Source organism: Barbus barbus (genome assembly GCF_936440315.1).
Source record: "Barbus barbus genome assembly, chromosome: 1".
In the NCBI taxonomy this organism is placed as follows: domain Eukaryota; kingdom Metazoa; phylum Chordata; class Actinopteri; order Cypriniformes; family Cyprinidae; genus Barbus; species Barbus barbus.
Window position 1 is genome coordinate 20,446,271 of NC_136729.1, and position 23,623 is coordinate 20,469,893.

The following is a 23,623-nucleotide window of genomic DNA, read 5'->3' on the forward strand; positions in this document are numbered from 1 at the left end:
TCAGGGCGTTTAAGTCAGTGCCCATTTTACCCTTGCCAAGCTGATGGCATGAATACAGTCTAACCACAAAGGAACTGTGTGCAGCTTTCATTTACTTAAGAGGCCCATCCTAGGGCGACATGATGACTTCAGTAGTATTTATGATGCATCCTGTGAGTGAAATGATGCATCCTGGGGTGGTGATGGCGCAGTGGATAAGACACATGCCTTTGGTGTGAGAGACCCGGGTTCGAATCCACTGTGAGACACCAATGTGTCCCTGAGCAAGACACTTAACCCCCTAGTTGCTCCAGAGGCGTGCGACCTCTGACATATATAGCAATTGTAAGTCGCTTTGGATAAAAGCGTCAGCTAAATGAATAAATGTAAAATGTAAATGTGAAAAGTCTGGCAGAGGTGTGCAACTCACAACATAAGTCTCAGTCATAGTTTGGGAAGTATGATCATTTCATGCAAGCTTAAACTGATGTTAAAGTTAATATGTTCTATGAAAAATACTAGACAGCTAACATTACTTATAGACTCCTGTTATTAAGATCATTAGCAGGGCAACAGTAGGGGAAGTTCTCCAGGAGCTGGCATCGTTCCATCCACTGGGGTTTAAGAGACGAGCTAAGTATGGAGAGAGAGAGAGAGTCGGCCCCCTTGTAGTGGATATCTGTAGGAGGAACATTGGGGGAACCAGGTTCAAAGGGGTACAGGGCGTCTGAGAAGAAGTACTGAAGACCATAAAATTAAAGTACTCATAAAGAATAGATTCTAGTGGAACGAATTCCAGTGTAGTGGAAAACAAGACTCCTTTTCTTTCTGATTTTCTCCCGGTGTTTCTCCACTCTGCATCTCTGCATGTTCTGCTCTGCATCTGTGCAGATTTTCTTTTACGGGAGTTTGAAGGAAAGCTATTATTTTGCAGGAACTTCGTCTCTGTATCAATGAGATAGTAGGGCACGCATCCGTAGCATAATGAAGATACATCACTGCGGTATTCCCTATTACCTCATGCTCACAGACACATACCAGACTGAGGGACTATTTGCCAGGATTTAATGTTGTAAAAAAGCACATGTGAGTGTCTTGAAAAGTTTGTGTTGTGTGGGGTGTGTCTGTTGGTGTGTGGGTATATGTGTTTGCTTAAGGGCCATATGGTGAAATGAAAGAATGCTGGCAGTGTCTGTACAGTGTCTGTAAAAATGATGAAAGACGGTTGTAAATCCAACAAGGCTGACCAAACGAGGCTTTCCATGGCCAACATCTGATGTGATCCTCCGTGATCCAAGTCTTGGAGTGTATTTGAGAATCCATCTTCATACATCATATATGACATCACCATTTTTGTGACAGTTTCCACAAAATGTTTGTCTTTTGGTTTTCTTGGAATGTGTGGTTCATTAATGCCTTGGGCTTTTTAAAAGTGAACAGAGTATAAGTGTGAGCTCACTGCTGTTCACCCTCTGAGGCTCTCTACAGGGGCCCTTGCAGGAAAGTAGCACATCCTGATGCCGAAGCAGAACAGTTTCTGCTCAGTCTCACGCTCTGTCACGACCTTTCGTCATCACTCAGACATCGTCTTTAGGTAATCGGCATATATGGAGCCGGGAGACCTGTCTCTGAGAATGAAGACCTCCTGTATAAAGAGAGCTCCCTCTTTTCAGAGGCCTGTCAGACACACCTCCTAGACCTAGACTAATTGAAGAGGGAAGCATGCAGGGTGGCCATCTGCAGTGTCTGCTATTGTCTCAAATGAGGGTGCTCACATTCTTGGCTTTCAGCGCTTACATATAAGTTTATGACACATTGCTGTTTATATTTTTAGTATTAAACTGAGACAAGCATTTGTCATTGCAAAAGAGAGAAAAATATAAAGATATAAACATTTATAGAAACTCCTGGGAAGTGAATGATAAATGCACACTGTAATGTAATACAATAATGTGTGTATTTATATCCATATCCATTTTTCACAATAATAATTGTTATTCTCGATAATTTCACAGTCTTATTGGTTATGCAGATTTCAACTGAGCAAGTGTGTTTTTAGTAATGTATTGGATTGATTTTTTTTATTTTTTGTTTGCAGTGAAAAGGATTAGATTTCCATCTATAAATTTTTCAGCATTTTTGTGGCAGTGTTGCACTTTATTTTTTCTCCTGTTTCTGCCTTTACCCTACAATGAATAGTACTTCTAAAGCAGTTGTTTTTAATAAAAATAGAGCAGCCTACATACAAAAATGTAAATTCTCCACAATATATAAAATTATTTACTCATTGTTTAAATAACAAGTATCATTTATTTGTCTTTATTTAATATTGTATAACATTATATCACCCCACAATCATCTACTGTCATTTTTAAAAGATTTTCTTGAGTTAGGGTTAGATAAATTTAATTTAATTATAAATTAAGTTTAAAATTAAATTTAAAGTGTTCTAAATAAGTGCAATGATCTCATCACAGTAATTTTGGCACCTCTTTGATTTTGATTTAGTTTAGTCTAACATCCAGCCAAGACAGATAGACAGAAGCTTTCAGGAGACCAGGTCTTTTAATGACAAGCCCTGTAATGTGTGCTGCCTTAAAAGTGAAGGAGTGACGGGCTTGTAATTTGAGAGTATGACCGGGGGTATTATTATCTAAACCTAGCACAGAGTCTGAACAGTCCAGATGTTCAAACAGACACAAGGAAGAACACGGCGAGGGTCTGTGTGGCTCACGCCTGTTGATTTAGCCAAAAACACAGGCAGGGAAGCGGACAGGAAAATTGCAATATCAAACTGCGGACGATTCTGTGCGATTTAGCTGTTTCTGCGTCGGGAATGCTCGGCATTTGACGCTCTGGACATGCGTGGGGCTGGAGCAGGAGGGCTTGTCTAAAGTTTGAACTGCAGAGCCGAAGGTACTGTTGACTGTGATAAGGCAGAGGTGGCTATGATGGCTTCCCCTCTGTTCCTACTGATAGCCGGTCTGCTCTCATTGCGTGTCGGAGAGGCTTTCTTTTCGGGACCCCTGCAACCAGAGATGTCCAACGGCACCTTTCATCATTATTTCGTGCCGGATGGCAACTACGAAGATAACGACGATCCCGAGAAATGTCAAATGCTGTTCAAAATGACCGACAATCGCAAATGCACCCTGGACGAGGACCAGGACTCGGTGATCCGGGACGATTTTATCATCATGAAGCGGCACATCGAGGACGCGGCGAGGGTGCTGGAGGGCATCGGCAAGAGCATCTCCTTCGACCTGGAAGGAGAGGACAGCTATGGGAAATACCTGAGACGGGAGACGACCCAGATCAGCGAGGCGTTTTCTAACTCCGAGAAGTCTCTTCTGGAGCTGGAGGTGAAATTCAAACAGAGCCAGGAAAACGAGCTGAAAGAGGATCACAAGATCAGCGACGACTTCCTCAACATGATCGTGCACACGCGCGACGTCTTGAAGGAGACTGTGGACATCTCGCTGGGACTGAGGGACAAGCACGAGCTGCTGTCCCTCATCATCCGGAGTCACGGGACCCGGTTGAGCCGTCTGAAGAACGAGTACATGAAGGTGTAGAGGACTGCTGTCTGCCTTCTGGAGCCTACCCAAGCAAATCTCAGTCTGACTCTATGGCAAGGCATTTTAACATTATTCCTTCAAATTAAGTAGGCTAGTAGCTAATTTACTTCGTAGGCTACTTGTTTTAATTTTCCCAATAAAATTGTCCCAGTTATCCTGTAAACTGCACGTAGCCTAATTACTCGGTTCAGATTCATTTCTATGAGACATTAGGATCGATCCTAGCTGTTATTATCACACTATAACAGAACACACACTGGTCTAATAAATATGTAGTTTGTATGTAGGCTATTCAGTTAGTACTACGAAGCTGAAATATAGCCTATACATTTGTGACCCTGGACCACAAAACCAGTCATAAGGGTCAATTTTTGGAAATTGATATGTATACATTATCTGAAAGCTGAAAAAAGAAAATAATTTGGACCCATACAATGTATTGTTGGCTATTGCTGCAAAAACACCCGTGCTACTTATGACTGGTTTTGTGGTCCAGGGTCACATTTGAATAGTTATAAGAACTAGAGTAAATAGTTAATAGTTACTATGAAAAAAATTGGAACACATACTATTCAGAAGTGAATTGTTAATGTCTGAACCACAGATCCCTACAGAATTCACTGGAATTGTTTCTTTTCACTATCACCATAGCGAGTGCCAGAAAATAATTAATAACCTATTAGATGTAAAATGTAATAATATCTATTGGATTGCTTACTAAAATAAGTACTCATAACATAACAATATACTTTTTATTTTGAAGGAATAATTGCTTTTTTTCTCTGTAACTTGGCAAAAGTGATGCAGCTATTCTGTGCAATAAATGAAAGCCAGTATTCACTTAATAGCGGCAATCATACATGATGGACAGCCATTAAATGCTTTAAACTTGGCAATACTGCCTTTAAGTTGTAGTCATTATAATGACATTTGCAGATGATAATACAACTGGAATTTCAGTCTAACCAATATAGAGGCTTTACCTCTCAGAGGAGACATACAAAACACTGAGTTAGTGTCAGTGTTGAGTTTCTCAGATAATGATATAGGGTGTATTTGCATTTTTTCATTTGCATTGGCATTACTTGAATGTTTCAGAGAAAATTCATGTTGGTTAAACAGAAGGAATATAGTTTTCATTGTACAAATGTTAGCTGTCATATTAATATTTAGTTTATATAAGAGCATGTACTTGGAATAGTTTTTAAGCATTCAGTCTGACAATCCTCCCAAAGATACTGGCATGAACATATTAAAAACATAATTTGTTATTATTATTATATTCTATGATACAGTTGGAGGAATAAAAACACATTTGCTCTTCTTTGTACATGTAATTACGTTTTGTGAGCCCAAATCTATATATATTATTGTGAGCTTTTAAAATATTAAACTGTGAGTGTTTATATTTATGAAAAAGCATAACTGTATTCATTTTATGAAACTGTATGTGCTGCATTAAGTATTCTTGTAATCCTCTGAGAAGTAATGGGAAAAGGATAATCTGGGATGACATATTCCAGACAAACCAAGATGACTGCAGGCAGGATTATTGGACTTGAAGCGTTCTAGCTTGTGTAGTTCCATTCCTGAGATACAGTATATGTTGTGTATATTCCTTTTTGTAATAAAAATCTTCAAGATAGTATCTGTGTGAGTGCAAGAACTGTTCTAAAACATTCCAGAAAAGATAACTGACCGAAAAATGTAAACTCATTCATCCTTAACTCAGGCTTATGTTGTTCAAAAAAGCTGTATGACTTCTCTCATAATATCTATGAACAAATCATTAACAAATTGTCCTTTGAGTTGGTTGCTCTGATTCACTAATTGATTCATTCACAAACTGGACTGACCTGGATCCTGAGATCAACTCGATGATAACAGCTCACTGAGAGGGAAGATTGTCAATGAATTATGTATTTTGGATTGTTTCACAAATATGTATTTAAATTAGTACACGTTGTCTGGATCATATGATACATTTATGGTGTTTTTTAGTTTATTTTAAAGCTTTCCAAAACTATTCAGAGGCCTCAAAACTTTGAATTTACCATTTGTCTATTAAAAAAATTATATTGAGATGACATATTATGAATTAAAGTCATACACGTTGATGCAGAGCTATTAAGGTATGTATGCAGTTATTAGAGCAATATGATAGTTACTCTAAGCATATGCAGGTGTCACGTTGTTTCATGTTAAAACACTGCAACAGCTGTTGCAGGACACCAACCTCCCTAGTGGGAGTCTTCCTCATAAACATGCATTACAAGACAGCCAGTGTAACTGTCGCGGTAGAGGGTGATCTCTTAATTTGTGTGTGTGTGTGTGTGTGTGTGTGAGAGAGAGAGAGAGAGAGAGAGAGAGAGAGAGATAATTTTAAATTGATAAGGGGAAACCCAAAACTAAATATTATTTTAACAAATATTTTATTAAACAATAAGTTAATAAATTCTGAACATAAAAATACTAGTTATTTATAAATACACTCTAGACTGTGTTTTATTTGGTACTTGCTGTATTTGGCAGTCAGTGATGTGCTAACCTGATAATCACAATCATCATGGACATGTCTATCTGTGACCTAAATATTGGCATTATTATGTAATCTATCTATCTATCTATCTATCTATCTATCTATCTATCTATCTATCTATCTATCTATCTATCTATCTATCTATCTATCTATCTATCTATCTATCTATCTGTCTGTCTATCTGTCTGTCTGTCTGTCTGTCTGTCTGTCTGTCTGTCATGGACTTCATACTGTACTGTATATAATTATTTTAATTATTATGTAATTAATAAATCCTATATATTTAAATCGAATGCAGTATGGTAGGCCTTGGAAACAGTGTAGTATGTCCACATAGCAACTGCAATAAAATGTAGTTACAAAAACAAGCCTGAAACAGAAGTAATTTTGTCAGTGGCGCACACATCAAGATGATTACTGTGTGTGTGTGTGTGTGTGTGTGTGTGCATGTTTATGTGGTTTATGAGGACAAAAATTTGTATAATGACATGGGTATGACAGAGGTATTACAATATGAAGGTGGTTTATGAGGACACTGCCTATGTCCCCGTAATTGAAAAGGCTTAAAAACATACTAAATGGTGTTTTTTTGGAAATCTAAAAGTGCAGAAAGTCTCCTGTGAGGGCTAAGTTTAGGTGTAGGGTTGGTGTAGGGCAATAGCACACACAGTTTGTTCAGTATAAAAACCATTACGCCTATGGAGAGTCCCCATAAACCACAAAAACCAACATGTGTGTGTGTGTGTGGCAGCAAGCAGCGCTACAGTGCATCTGACCCTTCACCCACTTCCAGCACTGTGAGTTCAAACGCTTCTCAGCGCTATATAAGGCTGAAATAACCGAGCCTACCTTACCCACGGCTTCACGGTAAGTACCACATGCCGTTTCTACTTTCCTCATTTCTCATCACATGTACATAACGAAAAAGAAATTCAGTGGCTGGGCTGCATTTAGTAAACGGGACATTCGCGTGATAGCTTGGTGTTGTTGTGTTTGTTGTAAGCTTCATACTCGTGATTCCCTCATGTAATATTTTATGAATGGAAACCTCTAGCGTAGACCTCCTTTAATCAGTCAGCTGCTCCATAGATCATTTACTAAAGCGCAGTACAAAGAGGGCGAGTGCTAAAAATACCCGGAAACAACAAGGCATATGCATATTTAGCTATCAAGTCAAAATAAAAACAATAAATGTTGTAGCTGAATTGGTTCATATTTCATGTCAGCTGCAGTGTGTGTGTGTGTGTGTGTGTACGTGCTGTCTTATCGCCGGAGGCGGTAATGTGTTTGTTTGCAGGGGGAATGAAGTGGTGACCTTTCACCTACTTCCGTGTTCCCTGAGACACATGAGCTGAGGTGTTTGCACATTACATAACCAATGCTCAAAGGTCTGTTTAGGGTACAGGGATTATATCCTGATAGACAAAGTATATATTTTCAAGTATTAAGCCCTGTTTGTAATGTGTGAGAAAAATAGTTAGCGTTATATTATAAAGATAACATGTTGTTTGCAAAAATGAATAATTGGTATAGTAAAGCCAAAAAAGTCTATCTTTGTATGAAGCTGACAGTGTATTCTAGAAATTATTAGAATAATACAATAATGTTAGATAGTATAGTATATACTTCTCACAAGAAATATGGCTGTCAACAGAATAAAATAACTGGGATTAATGGATCAATAACACTGATAGTTGACGTACCAAATGTACTAAAAACAATTTATGACATTATCAATATTGTTATTATGATGATCATGAGACTTTGAGCAGTGGATACTGATTCATATCAATTTGGGTTTTGCGGTGTAGCCTATTTGGAATTGTAATAAACAAACTGTTCATGTTTTATTGTTTAGGTTAAGAGATACAACACAAAGACTGCATTAAGATTACTGTACGCATGAGGTGTGAAACTCAAATTCAAAATTTTCCCTACTAGTGCGAGTAGAATTGAACCACAGAGTTCGTTAAGTCACAGTTTGATTAGTATGGCAGTGCTAAAGTCATAAGGTCACCTTAGCCCCAGATTAGCTTTTATCTTGGTTACTATGATGTAAAACTGTTTGTATAAGTGTTGTCAGTCATGCACCCTTACAGTCATTCAGATAATTCAGTTCTGGTTGACGTCATTGCATTAATCATTTGTCGAGTTATCTCATCTTTTGGGCTGTCAGACAAACTTTGACAGTCAACAAATCAGTGACCTGCCTTCTGTAGAAGAGCAAAATAAAATAATAACAATAAAAAACCTCTAGATTAGCTTCTGATTTAGTTTGGAACAAGCCTAATATGAAGAGAACACACACTTAGAAATTTTAATTTATGGTTGTAATACACTACCGTTCAAAAGTTTGGAGTCACTAAGATTTTTATTTTTTTATTTTTTGAAGAAATTAATACATTTATTCGGCAAGGATGCATTAAATTAATCAAGTGACAGCAAAGTACATTTCACAAAAGATTTATATTATATATTTTTTATTAATCAAAGAAATCCTAAAAAAGATGTATCATGATTTCCACAAAAATATTAAGTAGCACAAATGATTACAACATTTATATAAAGAAGAAGTAACTTGATCACTAAATCAGCATATTAGAAAGAATGGTTTCTGAAGGATCATGTGACTGCAGTAATGGCTGCTGAAAATTCAGATTTACCATCACAGGAATAAATTACATTTTTAAATATATTGAAATAAAAAACAGTTGTTTTTAATTGTGGTAATATTTCACAATATTCCTGTTTTTACTATATTTTGATCAAATAAATGCAGCCATGGTGAGCAAAATCGGACCAACCCTAAACTCTTGGAACTCTTTATTATGTCAAAAGGTTACTTTTACAGGTATTCAGTGATTTATTAACTGAAAATATAACACATAACAGTTCAGTTTTATGGTTATCAATAGTTATTTATTAAAAAAAATATCTGTCACAAAATGTTACATTACTAAAGACTGAAAAATTGGAAAAATGGAGTTGTGTGATAGCAGTTTGCTGTACTATGTTAACTTGACACCTGTGTGCTGCTCACGTCAGTCATATGCACCGTTTACAGCAGCACATTTCACTGCGGTTACTCATCTAATTACTGGGTAAAAGGTGATATGAAGAGGTGTGGCTGTTATATGAACGCAATAACCTCTTACTTTCTGTGTCCTCAGACTACCAGCAGCTACTCACAAATCAGCATGCTATCCTATCTTACTCGCTGGATGTCCAGAGGTGCTTTCCAGGCACTGAAGGGGGCAAGCAGTCATCCTCAACTGGTCAAGACACCTCATATTGGGAATCAGACACTGGCGGCGGCTCCTCTGCCCTTCACTGGGGGGAGTCCAGGAGTAAGGCAGGCCCGGGCACTGGACCAGGAGAGACTACTGCAGATTGATTGGGATGATGGGAGTTGTAGTTTTTATCCATTCACCTGGTTAAGGGATAACTGCCAGTGTCCTCACTGCACGCTGCAGTCAGCACAAGCACGCTGCCTGCTGTTCTCAAATCTGGACGTGCACACCGGAATGGACCAAGTACAGCTGATGGACAATAAGGTTGGTCTTGGTAAGCAAAGCTTAAAGGGATAGTTCATGCTAAATAGAAATCTGTCATTTATGCATTATCATGTCATTCCAAATGGATATGACTTTCTTTAGTGAAACACAAAAGAAGATGTTTTGCAGAATGTCCATGCTGCTCTTTTCGGTACTATAAAAGTGGAAGGGGAGCTGTTGCTTTCCATAAATATTCCATTATGCTGTATTCCAGGTTTATTCACTTTATTCCCATCCACTGTGGTGCTTTTTTTTGTCATTTTTGATGGCCCCATTAATTTTTATTGTATGGCAAAGAACAGACCTGTTCACACCAAGAATAATAACTATAAAATATAACTATATTTTATTATCGTCCACACCAACACACAGTAACGTTTTTTTATTGTAAGAGCGTGCTGCTGTTTTGTCATCTGCCACTTTAAATGCATTGTGGATTCAGATTGTTTAGATTAGAATTTTTGGATGAACTATTCCTTTAAACCTGACTCTGTATTAAAAGATCCTGAAACTAAAGCTGCCGGACACATTTACTGTTGTTTGGCAAAATTTTGAATCTATATGAGCAGGGTTTTCTTGTGAGGGTGAAAGATTTCTCCATGCAAATTTCACATCACACAAATTCACTGCGTTGACCAACAGAAAGCTGCTTGAAACTGATTTCTGTGTGAGCTGTGCTTCACACATTGCTAAAATAAGGATAATGGTCAGTGGACCTTTTTTTTGCTATTGTGACTGCACCTAAACACTGTATATCTGCTGTACTATTGCTGGTTAAGACATTTAGGAAGTTTGGTAGGGGCTCCAGCATGCAGTACTATGCTAGTGAACAGATATTTCCCAAAAGCAACTATGGTCGCAAGTGCTGTCGTTACGAATAGGGTTCAGTGGAAGTTAGTTAACGATGGTTTGGGAAACGCACCCCTGGTCTTTTTACACCAAGTCATTGTCTAATAGTCCTTAAACCCGTTTTTCTGAAACTCATTGTAGGTGTCCATTACTTGGCCTGATCAGCACAGTAGTGAGTTTGATCCTGATTGGCTGAAGAAACGGTGTTTTTCCTCTGAGGCAAGACAGGCTCTGCAAGAGGTGCTCTTTCTTAATGGTGAGTTAATTGTGAGCTGTTAGTCTTCATTTCCATAATATTTGTGTTAGCCATGTCATTTTTTTTAGCTATATACATCTCTAATCTTTCTATGATTTATATGGCTATTATAAAAGAATGTATTTTATATAGCAACCTGGAGATTTTATTTTCTGTACTGTATAAAGCTGCAGTTCAGTTACGCAGCCAAAACACAGCCTGCTGCTGTCATTATTCTCTCGATGTGCTGCTTGAGTGTATGGGGTGAATCTGGCCTTATATTTGTTGATATCCTTCTATAACACTGTCCCTATTAAGGCACACTTTGAATTGAAATAATAAATTTGCCCGATTCTTTCAGTTTAATTTTTTTTTAATAAAAAGACCGGATGGGTTTTGGTTTTTGTTTGAGACAATTTTTAGGACAGCTTCATGTATAGTTGAAATGCACTCATGTTGGCTAACATTTGCGTAATAGTTGAATTAATGTGTGGTCTGGACAGCAGTTACATTTGTAGTGCAGGCACTTCTCCCCAGAATCGCCCCTGAATGGAAAGACTTTTTCCACTTCCTGCCACATGGAATAGAGATTTAAGGAGATTTGAGAAGAGTGAGCTGTTGTGCTTACACCACTCTTGCGGGATGCTGTGGTTGGAGCAGACTGAACAATATGTCTCCCAGAACAAGCATCCTGCGCATATTTGTGTGTCCTGAGATTTTAATATTAAGTTTTCAAAATTAATGTACGTCACTGGGGCTTTGTAAGAGATTTTGTTAGCCACAAATGTTCTTTAGTTTACTGTTGTTTTTAACTTTGTGATTTTCTCTTTGAAGTTTAGGAAATTATGCTGTTGCTTTGCTTAAAGGCACAAAAGGCATCCCCTTGTGCCCCTTAAATCAGTGAAAGACAACCAATAAATTTCCACGGTTTAAAGCGACTACACATCACAAGTGTCTGTTTCTAGCTGAGGTGTAAAACACACAAAGCTTGCATGTGTTTAACAAAGCTCCTTAACTGGCACATAATTTGACAGTTCTGCCCCTTGTTTTAAGACCTCCCATATAAACTGTCTTCAAGCTGCTTGAAAGAGGCCTGTAAAGCTCTCACCTTGCTATAACACGTCTGTCTTGGGCAGTAATATGACATTTGCCATTTCCTGGCAGGTTAGCACCATTTGTAGACAACTGACGTGACCTTCATGGTGTTACTCAATCTCTCTACAAATGAGAAGGACCGTTTTGTGTCCATTTTTAACTCCAAGTTTTATATAATGCAGTGCAAGTGGCTTATTTTTGTGGTATTTCTTTAGAGGTGAAGCAAAATTGCTGTGTAGAAGTATTGCAATTTAAACGTTTTTAAAAGATAAGGATGCATTGATCCTTGATCAAAAATGACAGTAAAGACATTTATAATCTTAGAGGACATTTTTATTTTACATAAGTGCTTTTCTGTTGAACTGTTGAAAGCAACAGAACTGTTTTAGCATTGATTAGAATAAGAAATGTGAGGTTTCTAAAGGATCATGCGCCACTGGCTGGAGTGTTGGCTGAATTCAGCTTTTTTATCCCAAAAATAAAAAGCATTTTAAAATATACAGTAAGATTACAATAGAAAGTTATTTTAAATTGAAATGATTGTCATGTCTCTTTTGCTTAACATATACAGTATATATTATGACGTTTGAGCGAACAGGTAGTTAGGTTGAATTAGGTCACACTAGGTATATCTCACACTAGGATTTTTATGACCCAGTGAACTGATTCACTTAAAGGAGTTTTTCTAGTGTGGCTGTAGTGTCTCATTTACAAGAGGGCACAAGTGTGCTTTACTGCGGTCACACCATGTCCTGGTTCAGCTGACATCATGCGTACAATGACATCATGATCCTTCAGAGCACCAAGACCACATTGTTCCTGTCTAAGTTCAAAAACAGCAAAACAGTCACATTGCTGCATTAGATGAAAAACAGTTCACTCTTCCCACACTGAAAAAGACCTCACTGGCACAGGCCAAAGATTAAGATTACTTAAATAACAGTTGAAGGGGTACTTTTAAAACCTTATTTTTCCAAATGGCTTATGGAAAACTAATGGCTTGACTCAAAAGAGGTGTCTTACTTCATTTTCTTGAGAAGCGCCTGGGACATTAACTGAATATAAGATGCTGCGCACATGCAAATTGAGTTACTCAAATCATATAAATCTATTTTCCATATCTCATTTGGAAATTATCTCTGTAAGTGGTTTGTACTCTGGTTGTGAGCTTCTGTCTGTCCTGTTCTTCGTGAACTCTGCTCTGTGCTGAGCTCTCAGTAGGGACTCTGTTGACAGAGCTTGACTGGATGTAGCTGCCTGCCAGCTACAGCAGCCACGGCTTCACATTACCATAGCTGGAAAAATCACAGAGGCAATGCTGAAGGAAACTGTTCAAGCACACATAAGCCGACACCTTTCTTTTCCGGCATGCCTTTGTGTGCATAAATGTACGTGTTTCCATCTGTTTTAGAGACTGAAAGGGTCATTGAAACATAATGTCAATTTTTATTAAAGTGTCTCAGAAGCCGCAGCTGGACAGAATGATAGCATGATATTAATCTCTGGCTCTGAAGTCGACATTAGCACTGCCAGGAAACCCTAGTATGTCAGTGAGACAGAGAATATTACACATTACACGCTTATAAGAGCTGAACATTACTGACCTGGACTGACTGAACTACTTCACCCTGGGACCAGTGCCCAGCTCACTCGCTTTCCCTCTCTTTTTTTGATCAAATTCATACCAGAACCTCAATATTGCTGTGAGATTGTGGGTGTTTTCTTTGCCTTATGTGTCAGTCAATTTTGGTCTTGTTTGCATTAACTTGATTTGCACGTTTATATGATTGCATATTCATACTGCATGTCCGTGTATATCATGACTAATTTGTTTTCAATGTATTTTGTCAACTTGAAACTACACATTTTATTAACTATGGTTGGTATCAACAAAATACCATTTTTGTAGTCTGGCGAGTCCAGCAAATGCATTCAGTAGTAAACAAATGGCCATGTTTCATTGCAGTGCCTCTAGTGATGCCAAACAGAAATGCATCAATAACTGTTTTCTAACAGGTTTCTTAAACATCTTTCATCGTTCAAATTTCAAGCCTTTTACCTTTATTTGTATTTTTATGAGTATGTTTGTTATGAGCCACAATGAGACAGCTCTTATATCTGTGCTCATCACCATGGATATCCTGCATGTGTGTCTGCTGTGTTGGCATTGTGACTTCTATCTATAGTTGAGGTCTGGAATCTACAAACTTTATTTATCCTGTTGAGGTATGTCTATACCTCTGAAATACATTTTAAAATGTAATTTATTGATGGCAATTACTCCAGTCTTCAATGTCAAACGATCCTTCAGAAATCATTCTAATATGCTGATTTGGAGCTCAAATTGCCTTAATGTTAAAAACAGTTGTGCTTTTGTGTTTTTCAGGATAAGTTTCAATTAATCACACTTTATAGCATTATAAATGTCTTTACTGTCACTCTTAATTAAATTAATACATCCTCACAGAATAAAAGTGTTCATTTCATTTTTTTTTCTTTCTGACCCCAGACTAATGAATGGTAGTGTAGATGACTTAAATCGGGAAATAATCGGTTAGGAGTTCTTTTCTTTCACTTGCTGGTCCTGTACTATATTTGTCTCTGGACTCTCAACTGTGACAAATTCTCCAGTGGGAACAGTTTTCTAAATTGAGAGAAGCTGAGAAAGAGGTGCGGGGTGAGGTCCAAGCAGTGAATTACAGACTTAAGTGCAGAACGCTTGCTCTCAAATGCTCACTTCTCTAGAGGCCCCGTCTGTGAAAGTAGACATAAGAACCAGAGTTTTCCAACAGTACTTTTCCAAACATGCAGGCCCTCACACAGTGTTCTGACCAATCAGTTCAGAGAGAAACATGTTTAGCTCGGAAATGATTTTAGCTACTTTTTGAGTAATGCTGACATCATTCCGTCATAATTATATAGACCTGAGCCACCGCTGCTTTTTATTTTAAAACTGGACCTTCTAATGCAGAGTTTCCTGAGCTAGGTTTTTTTGTGGTGTAACTTCAAGAGGTTTATGAGTTGCTAAAAACAAAAACCAAATAATTGATCAAATCATTAAAAAATATAAAATATTGAAAATTAGGTTTCTGTTTCTTTACACTTCATGACGCAACACTAAGTTGTGTTATTGCTCTGTGATATTTATCTGTTGTGCATTGTAATGTTTATTTATATGTGTATCTGTGTTTCAGAGCGTGAATATTGGGATTCAAGTCTGCAGATCCCCACAGCTGACTTTCAGGAAGTTCTACATGATGATAAGGCTGCCCTGGCCTGGCTAGAGGCTCTTAGACGCATTGGCATTGTTTACCTGAGGGGGGCGCCGACAGAGCAGGGCCAGGTGGCCAGACTGAGTCAGAGGATTGGCTATCTGCGCCTCACCTTTTACGGGTATGGACGATAGCTTTGGCAGCACTCTAATTAAAGCAATGAAATGTCTATTTTTAGATAATCATAATGATTCAACCATTTAGTGAGCAAAGACATAAACAGAAGTAGCAAAAAAAACTGCCATTTTAATACTGCCGACTTGGAAACAGTGGAGTAATAGGAGTCATTATCATACTGAAAACTAGTATTACTATTTACCCAATGATCAATAAGTTCTAGATGGACTGCCTATTTGCGTAGTGCAAAATATATGTTAAAATATGTAGTCTGTCACTGGAAACTATATGAAAAATAATTATGTACTTTTCAAACCTGGTCAAACTGCATTTACAAACTCCGTGGTAGTACTGTAAGTTTCTCAAATACCATTTCAGAAATTGTCAAACTGATTTTGAACATCTGTAACTGCGTTTACACCAAAATTGTGCAAAACTACCATTTATGTCAGAACTGCCATTCTCACTCCAACATCTACAAAGACAGACAAATAACTTGCTGCAAAGGGCACAAACCCATCATTCATGGAAAACGAAATATGGTGTGATGAGTAATGTGGTCTGATCTTCCACCCTAATGCATTACATCTGGACAGGTTTATAATTGAAGGAAATAAAAAGTCCCTCAACCTACTGAAAAAGTGGTAGGAGATGTGTAGTAGTCAGGGCACCCGTCTTGTTAGGTCTGGGGATTCTCTCCAACAGCCAACGAATACAAGGTCATTTTAAAGGACCAGGTGCATCTTATAACCACATTTTTTTTCATGAGATTTTTTTTTGGTGTTGCAAGTTTGGGGTCAGTAAGAATTTTTAGATAATGTTTTTGAAAGTCTCTTATGCTCACCAAGGCTGCAATATTTAATCAGAAATACAGCAAAAACAGTAATATTGTGAAGTTCAAAAAGAATAGTATTTTTTAAAAGCATGTTTTCTGTTATTGTCTGTACTGTCACTTTTGATTCACTTTATGCTTTCTTGCTGAACAAAAGTATTAATTTCTTCCAAAAAAATAAAATTTTACTGACCCCAAACTATACATAGCTAGTTTCTCAAACGCCAAAACGCCAAAACTTGCGTTTTCAATAAATTTCAATAAATGACCTTAACCTGTCTTTATACTTGGCATTGGTATGTTGTTAGGTATTTTGTTTACTTTTACTTTTGGTTCTGTTTTCAAAGAAAAAAAAAAACTGCCTCTGACGGCATCTGAATGAATAGGAAATGATGTGAAAGAGCTTTGCTTTTACGCTCAGTTAAACTTGTTCCATTGCTCTAGACTCACTGAGTCCATTTTATTAGTCAAAAACCATTGAGATTCTGATTCATTTTCTTGCCAAACACCAAAGCCTCTCACAAGATCATGCAGAGAACATTTTTAATAAGTAAGGATGAGTGAATGGAAACCACAGCCTAGGACAGACAGATAGAGGAGCTGGAGAGAAGAGACAGAACAGAGACAGACACACTGTGAGCTTCTGGCTCTAATCACAAATCCATGCATGTGAACTCCCTCTCAGCTGACAACAGTTAAGTGACAGGCTGAATGATTTAACACTGCACTAGCCCCTGGAGCTCGTTCAAACGGGCCAAAAAGCAGCTTCATCTGACCCAGACTGGAACAAAAAGCACTGCATTTGCCAAATTAAGATTTCACTGGCTAGGGATCTTCAGACTGAAGGAGGAGGATTCTGGTGTCTAATGTAGTCTTATTGATACCACTAATCTGCCTCATTTCCTTTTGAAAAGCCACAAACACTCCTCTTTCCTTTGTTTTCAACTTGATAAGAAAAAAAAATATTTTAATTTTTTTATAGAAATCTAAAATTAGTCTAGGTTACCAAACCTGCTTTTTTGTGAGCACAGAGTAAAGAAGTTTTTTTTTAAGTGTCTGAAGAACTTAACTGAATCAAAAAGGCTGGTTATGGATAAGAAAACAGTGATTTCTGTAACATTATATAATCCATATTTGCTTTTTTTAATTGTTTGTTAAAGACTTCAAGAAACAATAAAAAAGCAAATATGGATTATATAATCTATATATGAATAAATATAATGATATATTTTTTGAAAACAAGCTTAATTTACACAGATTTACTTCAAAAATAAAAGACCAAATTAGTAATTACAAGTAGTCATTTTTGCTTTGCAGTGAGTAGTTTCAAGAATTCACTACCAAAAAAAAAACAATCACTATTTCTTGCACTGCCATAACAAAAATGTCTGCTTTGTTCATTGAAGAGGTTCCTTAGTCTTTAAATTTACTCTCAAGACCATACTAAATCAAGTAAACATTTTACTGCTGTGGTTTCCTACAATAAATAAATGGAGAAATGCAGTAAAACTTTACAAGCCCATAGTCACCTGTTCTGATCCATCGCCCCCCTCTGTGATTTCACAGACACACATGGCAAGTGCAGGACAAGCCCATGGCTAACAATGTTGCCTACACTTCTGGAGAGTTGAGCCTGCACACAGATTACCCTGCTCTGCACCATCCACCTGGAGTGAGTTCACACACACACACACACACACACACACACACACACACACACACACACACAGTCACGCTCCCTCTGGGAGCAGGGAAAGGCAGAGGCGAGCAACTTCTCTTCAACACAGACTTTAATGAAGCAAACTTAGGAATCACAGGAACCGTGGAGACATCAACTGAAGAGAGGGGTTTGACGGTCAGACTGGACACAGAGGCAGGGAAACACAGGGTTTAAGAACACTAGGAAAACAAGGAACAGGTGTGGACTAATCAAACACAGGGCTAGGGACTAATTAAACTAATGAAAACAAACGAGGACAGGAACAGGAAGGCCAAATATGGGCACGGGAGGAGGGGAAACACAAGACAAGGACTGACATTACGCCCCCCTCCGGAAGGCGTGTCCTCACGCCTAACACCATCCAATGGGGAGGGGGGGGTGGGCGCTCTGGAGGCCTCCAGGGCGGTGCCCGTTCCAGGGGCCATGGCGGGTCAGGGGACTCGGGAGGCCAGGGCGGGTCAGGGGACTCGGGAGGCCAGGGCGGGTCAGGGGACTCGGGAGGCCAGGGCGGGTCAGGGGACTCGGGAGGCCACGGCGGGTCAGGGGACTCGGGAGGCCACGGCCTATTTTTTTCAGGCCTGAGGGGTTCTGTGGCCTTGGCCCTTGGCCCGGCCACACAGGCTGTGACCCTCTTACCCCCCCCCAAAATTTTCTTGGGGAGGCTCCCCCCTGGGAGCCACAGAGGAGCGGACTCTGACGGGCGCTCTTGCAGCGCGGACTCTGACGGGCGCTCTTGCAGCGCGGACTCTGACGGGCGCTCTTGCAGCGCGGACTCTGACGGGCGCTCTTGCAGCGCGGACTCTGACGGGCGCTCTTGCAGCGCGGGGCTGGACGGAACCAGCGGGAACTCAGGAGGGCTGGACGAAACCAGCGGGAACTCAGGAGGGCACGTGCGTGGAGCCGGCACTGGAGGGCACGTGCGTGGAGCCGGCACTGGGGGGCGCTCGGGAGGCGCGGACACTTGGGGGCGCTCGGGAGGCGCGGACACTTGGGGGCGCTCGGGAGGCGCGGACACTTGGGGGCGCTCGGGAGGCGCGGACACTTGGGGGCGCTCGGGAGGCGCGGACACTTGGGGGCGCTCGGGAGGCGCGGACACTTGGGGGCGCTCTTGCAGCGCGGGGCTGGACGGAACCAGCGGGAACTCAGGAGGGCTGGACGGAACCAGCGGGAACGTGCGTGGAGCCGGCACGGGAGGGCGCGTGCGTGGAGCCGGCACGGGAGGGCGCGTGCGTGGAGCCGGCACGGGAGGGCGCGTGCGTGGAGCCGGCACGGGAGGGCGCGTGCGTGGAGCCGGCACGGGAGGGCGGACACTTGGGGGCGCTCTGGAAGCGCGGACACTTGGGGGCGCTCTGGAAGCGCGGACACTTGGGGGCGCTCGGGAGGCGCGGGGCTGGATGGAACCAGCGGAGACGAAGGAGAGCCGGACGGAACCAGCGGGAACTCAGGAGGGCTGGACGGAACCAGCGGGAACTCAGGAGGGCTGGACGGAACCAGCGGGAACTCAGGAGGGCTGGACGGAACCAGCGGGAACTCAGGAGGGCGCTCTTGAAGCGCGGGGTTGCGGGGGTGCTCTGGGCTGAGGACAGCAGCAGTGCTGGGAAGAGTTGGGTGGCCGGAACATTTGGCAGGGCATGTGGAGGGTCCTGGCGAGCGGTGAGCTGGTGAGGCCGGGTTGTTCTCGGGTTGGACGAAGATCGGTTTGACATTCTTCGACTTCGAAATCAATGCCATGTACATTGAGGACATAATTTATCAGCCCGATAAGGGAAAAACTGGACGTGGGGATATCGCAGCTGATGACATCTTTGTCCAACCCAAACCGAAAACACACACCGAGCGAGGCGTCAATCCAGCTCACCTCGTTGGAAAGCTCAAGAAACTCCTCAACATACCTTACCAAATCCCGACCATCCTGCCGCAGACACCAAAGCCTGTCTTCAGCCATAGTTACGTTGTATAGGTCCAGTCTTCTGTCACGCTCCCTCTGGGAGCAGGGAAAGGCAGAGGCGAGCAACTTCTCTTCAACACAGACTTTAATGAAGCAAACTTAGGAATCACAGGAACCGTGGAGACATCAACTGAAGAGAGGGGTTTGACGGTCAGACTGGACACAGAGGCAGGGAAACACAGGGTTTAAGAACACTAGGAAAACAAGGAACAGGTGTGGACTAATCAAACACAGGGCTAGGGACTAATTAAACTAATGAAAACAAACGAGGACAGGAACAGGAAGGCCAAATATGGGCACGGGAGGAGGGGAAACACAAGACAAGGACTGACACACACACACACACACATATATATATATATACATACCAACCATACTGTGCTGTGTTACTCATTAAGGTGAATATATGCATTCTTTAGATCATGAGGGGACTTGCATTCACTGTGTGTGTTTTTTTAATAGATTAAGCTAATTAGAATTACTACACCCTAAATAAATAATCGAATAAATGATTAATTTCACGAGAGGACTGCTGTTGTAATTCCTCTGGTTGTAGGTGCAGTTCCTGCATTGTGTCCGTCAGGCTGATCAGGGCGGAGAGAGTGAAGTGGTTGATGGGTTTCACATGGCGGAGCAGCTCCGTAGAGAGGATCCTGAGGCGTTTAACATCCTCTCCTCTCTCAGGGTGGATTTCACAGACAGCGGTGCTGACTACTGTGACTTCAGTGTGCAGTCCAAAAACCACATTATAGAGTAAGACAGACTGTGGCTCCAGCAGACGCATACATACTCGCATAATCACGCATAACTAATGCAATGGATTAGTTCTCATCGTCAGCAACACTGACTATACGAAACTAATGTAAAACAGCACCATCTCTTGGTCAGTTATAGAACATTTCTACAAATTAATGCGTTTATTAGGCTATACATTTGTCATCAGTTTTTCCCCCCACCTTCAGTGTAACACAACCCTGCTGAAAAACCCCCAGCTAAAACCAGCCTAAGATGGTTGACTGGTCTTAGCTGGTTTAAACTGGAAGCAGGTGGTTTTAGCTGGTTTCCCAGCCTGACCAGGTAAGACCAGCTTGACCAGCTAAAGAAGAGGCCAAAATCCTTCTAAAACCAGTCTGCTGACCAGCTGTGACCAGCTAAAACCAGCAAACCAGCTTAAGCTGTACTGTTTTGTACTGTGGTTGCTCTTTCCCATGCAATTCTAAACAACAGCAATACACTGTAGTAGTTCTCATAAATCCTGGTAACTTTCAATACAAGCTTGTATGTAATGTGCAGTGTGGACTCTGAGGGTCGGGTGACGAGGATCAACTATAACAATGCCACACGAGACTCGGTGCTGGATATGCCTGTGCGTCAGGTTCAGCCTTTCTACTCGTCTCTAAAGGCCTTTGTGGAGCTGCTCAGCAGGCCTGAAAACATGTTCACATACAGAATGGAACCAGGTCAGTGTGGTCAGAAACAGCCACACAGTTCACCTAGTCAGATTACGGTTGTTATAGCTGACATTTGTATTATAGCTGACAGTCATAATTGCATAATAGGCAAAGATGAAGGGTTTTAGGTTTATGAATTTGGGATTAGACTCAGGCTTTGGAAACTTTTCCATTTTAAATCTAGTGCCAGGATTTTCAAAAATGTTCACTAGAATTATCCTATATTTAAAGTATTTTGATTACCAAAAGCTTTCCCTTTGCTGCTAGCCTTCTTACTAAATATACAAATATGTGACCCTTGACCACAAAACCAGTCAGAAAGGTAAATTTTTCCAAATAAATAAATAAGCTTTCCATTGATGTATGGCTTGTTAGGATAGCACAATATTTGGCTGAGATACAGCTATTTGAATATCTGGAATCTGAGGGTGCAAAAAAAACAAACAATGCATATTAATCAAAAAGGAAGTTTTAATATATTAGTAGGAAATTTACAAAATATCTTCATGGAACATGATCTTTACTTAATATCCTAATGATTTTTGGCATAAAAGAAAAATCGATAATTTTGACCCACACAATGTATTTTTGGCTATTGCTACAAATATACCCCAGCGACCTAAGACTGGTTTTGTGGTCCACGGTCACATATGACATTGCATGTATAAATATGGGACTGATGCTGGTTGTTCATTTCATCTCTGTGCAGGTGACTTGGTGACCTTCGATAACTGGCGTCTGTTGCATGGCCGAAAGAGCTACCTGTCACGAGGTCAGAACTCAAGACATCTTGAAGGAGCATATCTGGACTGGGATGAGGTCATGTCCCGTCTCAGGATCCTTCGGAAAGCTGTCCGTGGAGATAGCTAGACACCTCTCTTCATCCTCCACACTACAGTGACAGTTATGATAGGAAGCAAAGTTGATGTCTAATCTTTCCTCTGGTTTTGGGCTAGTGTTGCTTCTTGACAACTTTAAAAACATCTCTTTGCTCTAGAAAGCTTCAGGGCCTAGGGATATTTCTGTTGGGCATTTCAGTTTTGGCAAGTGGATATTTGTTCTTCTGTAGTTAATATAATACTATAATTGCAGCTTTTACTGAAGGTCTCTTGGGAGTCTACAGCTCTTTCTTGCACTTACAAAGTACAGTCATTTTCTGTCTTGATGTATTATTTGTTCTTTGGTATAAGGGACAGTTTGCCAGAGACAATTCGGGTTTAGTCTTACTATGTTAATGTTAATGACGATCACAAGTGATTGTGAAATTTTGTTTAAAACTAAATGTTTAGCATATGTATGGACAACTGCTCAAAATATGGTACTAGTTTGAACTAATACAATGGGTTTATTCTGAAGCACTAATGTTTTCATTAGTTAGTCCGTGTTGTAACAAAAGTGACATCTCTGGCACAGTTTGAGATTTAGTTTGTGATGTATAGAATTTTCCCTTTTAGCTTTTGTGTATTTCACATATGGTGTCAACAGAACTAAAAAATTTTGCCAACCTTCGTTTGTCTAACAGGGATTATTGTTTTAACAGTCAGTACTTTTCCCTCTCCTTCACATAAACATTCTTGTAAGACCAATCATGATTAATGGTAGTTAGTAGTTTCCCCTTTTATTCTCTAATGAACCATTCAATTTATAGTTGCTTCTATTGTAAATAGTAGTTCGGCCAATGATGAGATATTGACTCTTAAAGAGAAAAATGTTTCTAGTGGTACAACATTTTTTATAAGCTGATGTCCAAAACAAAGGGTCTCTGTTTTGATATACTGTATGGAGATTGGATAGTTCATCAGTACTTGAATACTGATTGTCACGTGCAGTAGACATTAAGCTCTTTGATACTTGAAAGGCCTCAAATATGACATTTTTAAAGAAAGAAATACTGGCCAATTTGTCCTAATGCAGCAACAATGCAAATATAGCTCATGTGGCTAATGACTCTAATTAGTAAATTAGTTGCAAACATGCTATAGCCTCATTTATTTTTGTAAATACACAATGATATTTAAAAATTTTGAACACCTCCAGTGAGCTTTTTTGGATGGGCCTCCACGTAACAATGCAATGTTTATAAAAAAAGAAATATATATATATATGCTTGAGCTGAAGTGTTGCAATGATTTAGGAGGACTCTGACAGGGATTCTTTTTTTTTTTCAAAAATGCCAATAAAATACATTTGTAATATACAGAGTTGTCACATTTCTTTTTCATTCATGCACTTACACAAAAACTAACGTGCTGTGGTTATACATCTGCTGGGACAGTTTTTGAATTTATATTTGATGATTTTAAAGTAAGTTATCCAATTAAAGTATTTGACAAATGGCTTTTTAAAAGCTAAATAAACAGTTTAATTTTTTCAGAAAAAAATTCAAGAGGCAAATATAATTCCTTAATAATAAAAAAAATTATGTGACCACTGAATAACAATTGTAATTCATGC

General features: G+C 39.9%; 2 protein-coding genes across 3 annotated transcripts; both read left to right on the top strand.

Moving 5' to 3' along the window:
• The first annotated feature begins 2,534 nt into the window (after positions 1 to 2,534).
• On the top strand, positions 2,535 to 5,204 carry LOC306869072 (fin bud initiation factor-like). Its single transcript, XM_079415656.1, has 2 exons — positions 2,535 to 3,816; positions 4,054 to 5,204. The coding sequence occupies exon 1, from the start codon at positions 2,928 to 2,930 to the stop codon at positions 3,552 to 3,554; it is 627 nt and encodes a 208-aa protein (XP_079271782.1). The 5' UTR covers positions 2,535 to 2,927; the 3' UTR covers positions 3,555 to 3,816; positions 4,054 to 5,204.
• A 1,637-nt stretch (positions 5,205 to 6,841) lies between these two features.
• Positions 6,842 to 22,677, top strand: LOC306871939 (gamma-butyrobetaine dioxygenase-like). Of its 2 annotated transcripts, XM_079420210.1 has the most exons (8): positions 6,845 to 6,963; positions 9,267 to 9,650; positions 10,641 to 10,755; positions 15,024 to 15,222; positions 17,617 to 17,722; positions 20,275 to 20,471; positions 21,012 to 21,178; positions 21,879 to 22,677. In XM_079420210.1, exons 2-8 carry the CDS (start codon positions 9,294 to 9,296, stop codon positions 22,037 to 22,039), a joined length of 1,302 nt encoding a protein of 433 aa, XP_079276336.1. In that variant the 5' UTR covers positions 6,845 to 6,963; positions 9,267 to 9,293; the 3' UTR covers positions 22,040 to 22,677. The 2 variants fall into 2 exon arrangements, with proteins under 2 accessions (XP_079276337.1, XP_079276336.1); XM_079420211.1 differs by lacking the exon at positions 10,641 to 10,755 and having other exon boundaries at positions 6,842 to 6,963; positions 9,267 to 9,660.
• The last annotated feature ends 946 nt before the right edge of the window (positions 22,678 to 23,623 follow it).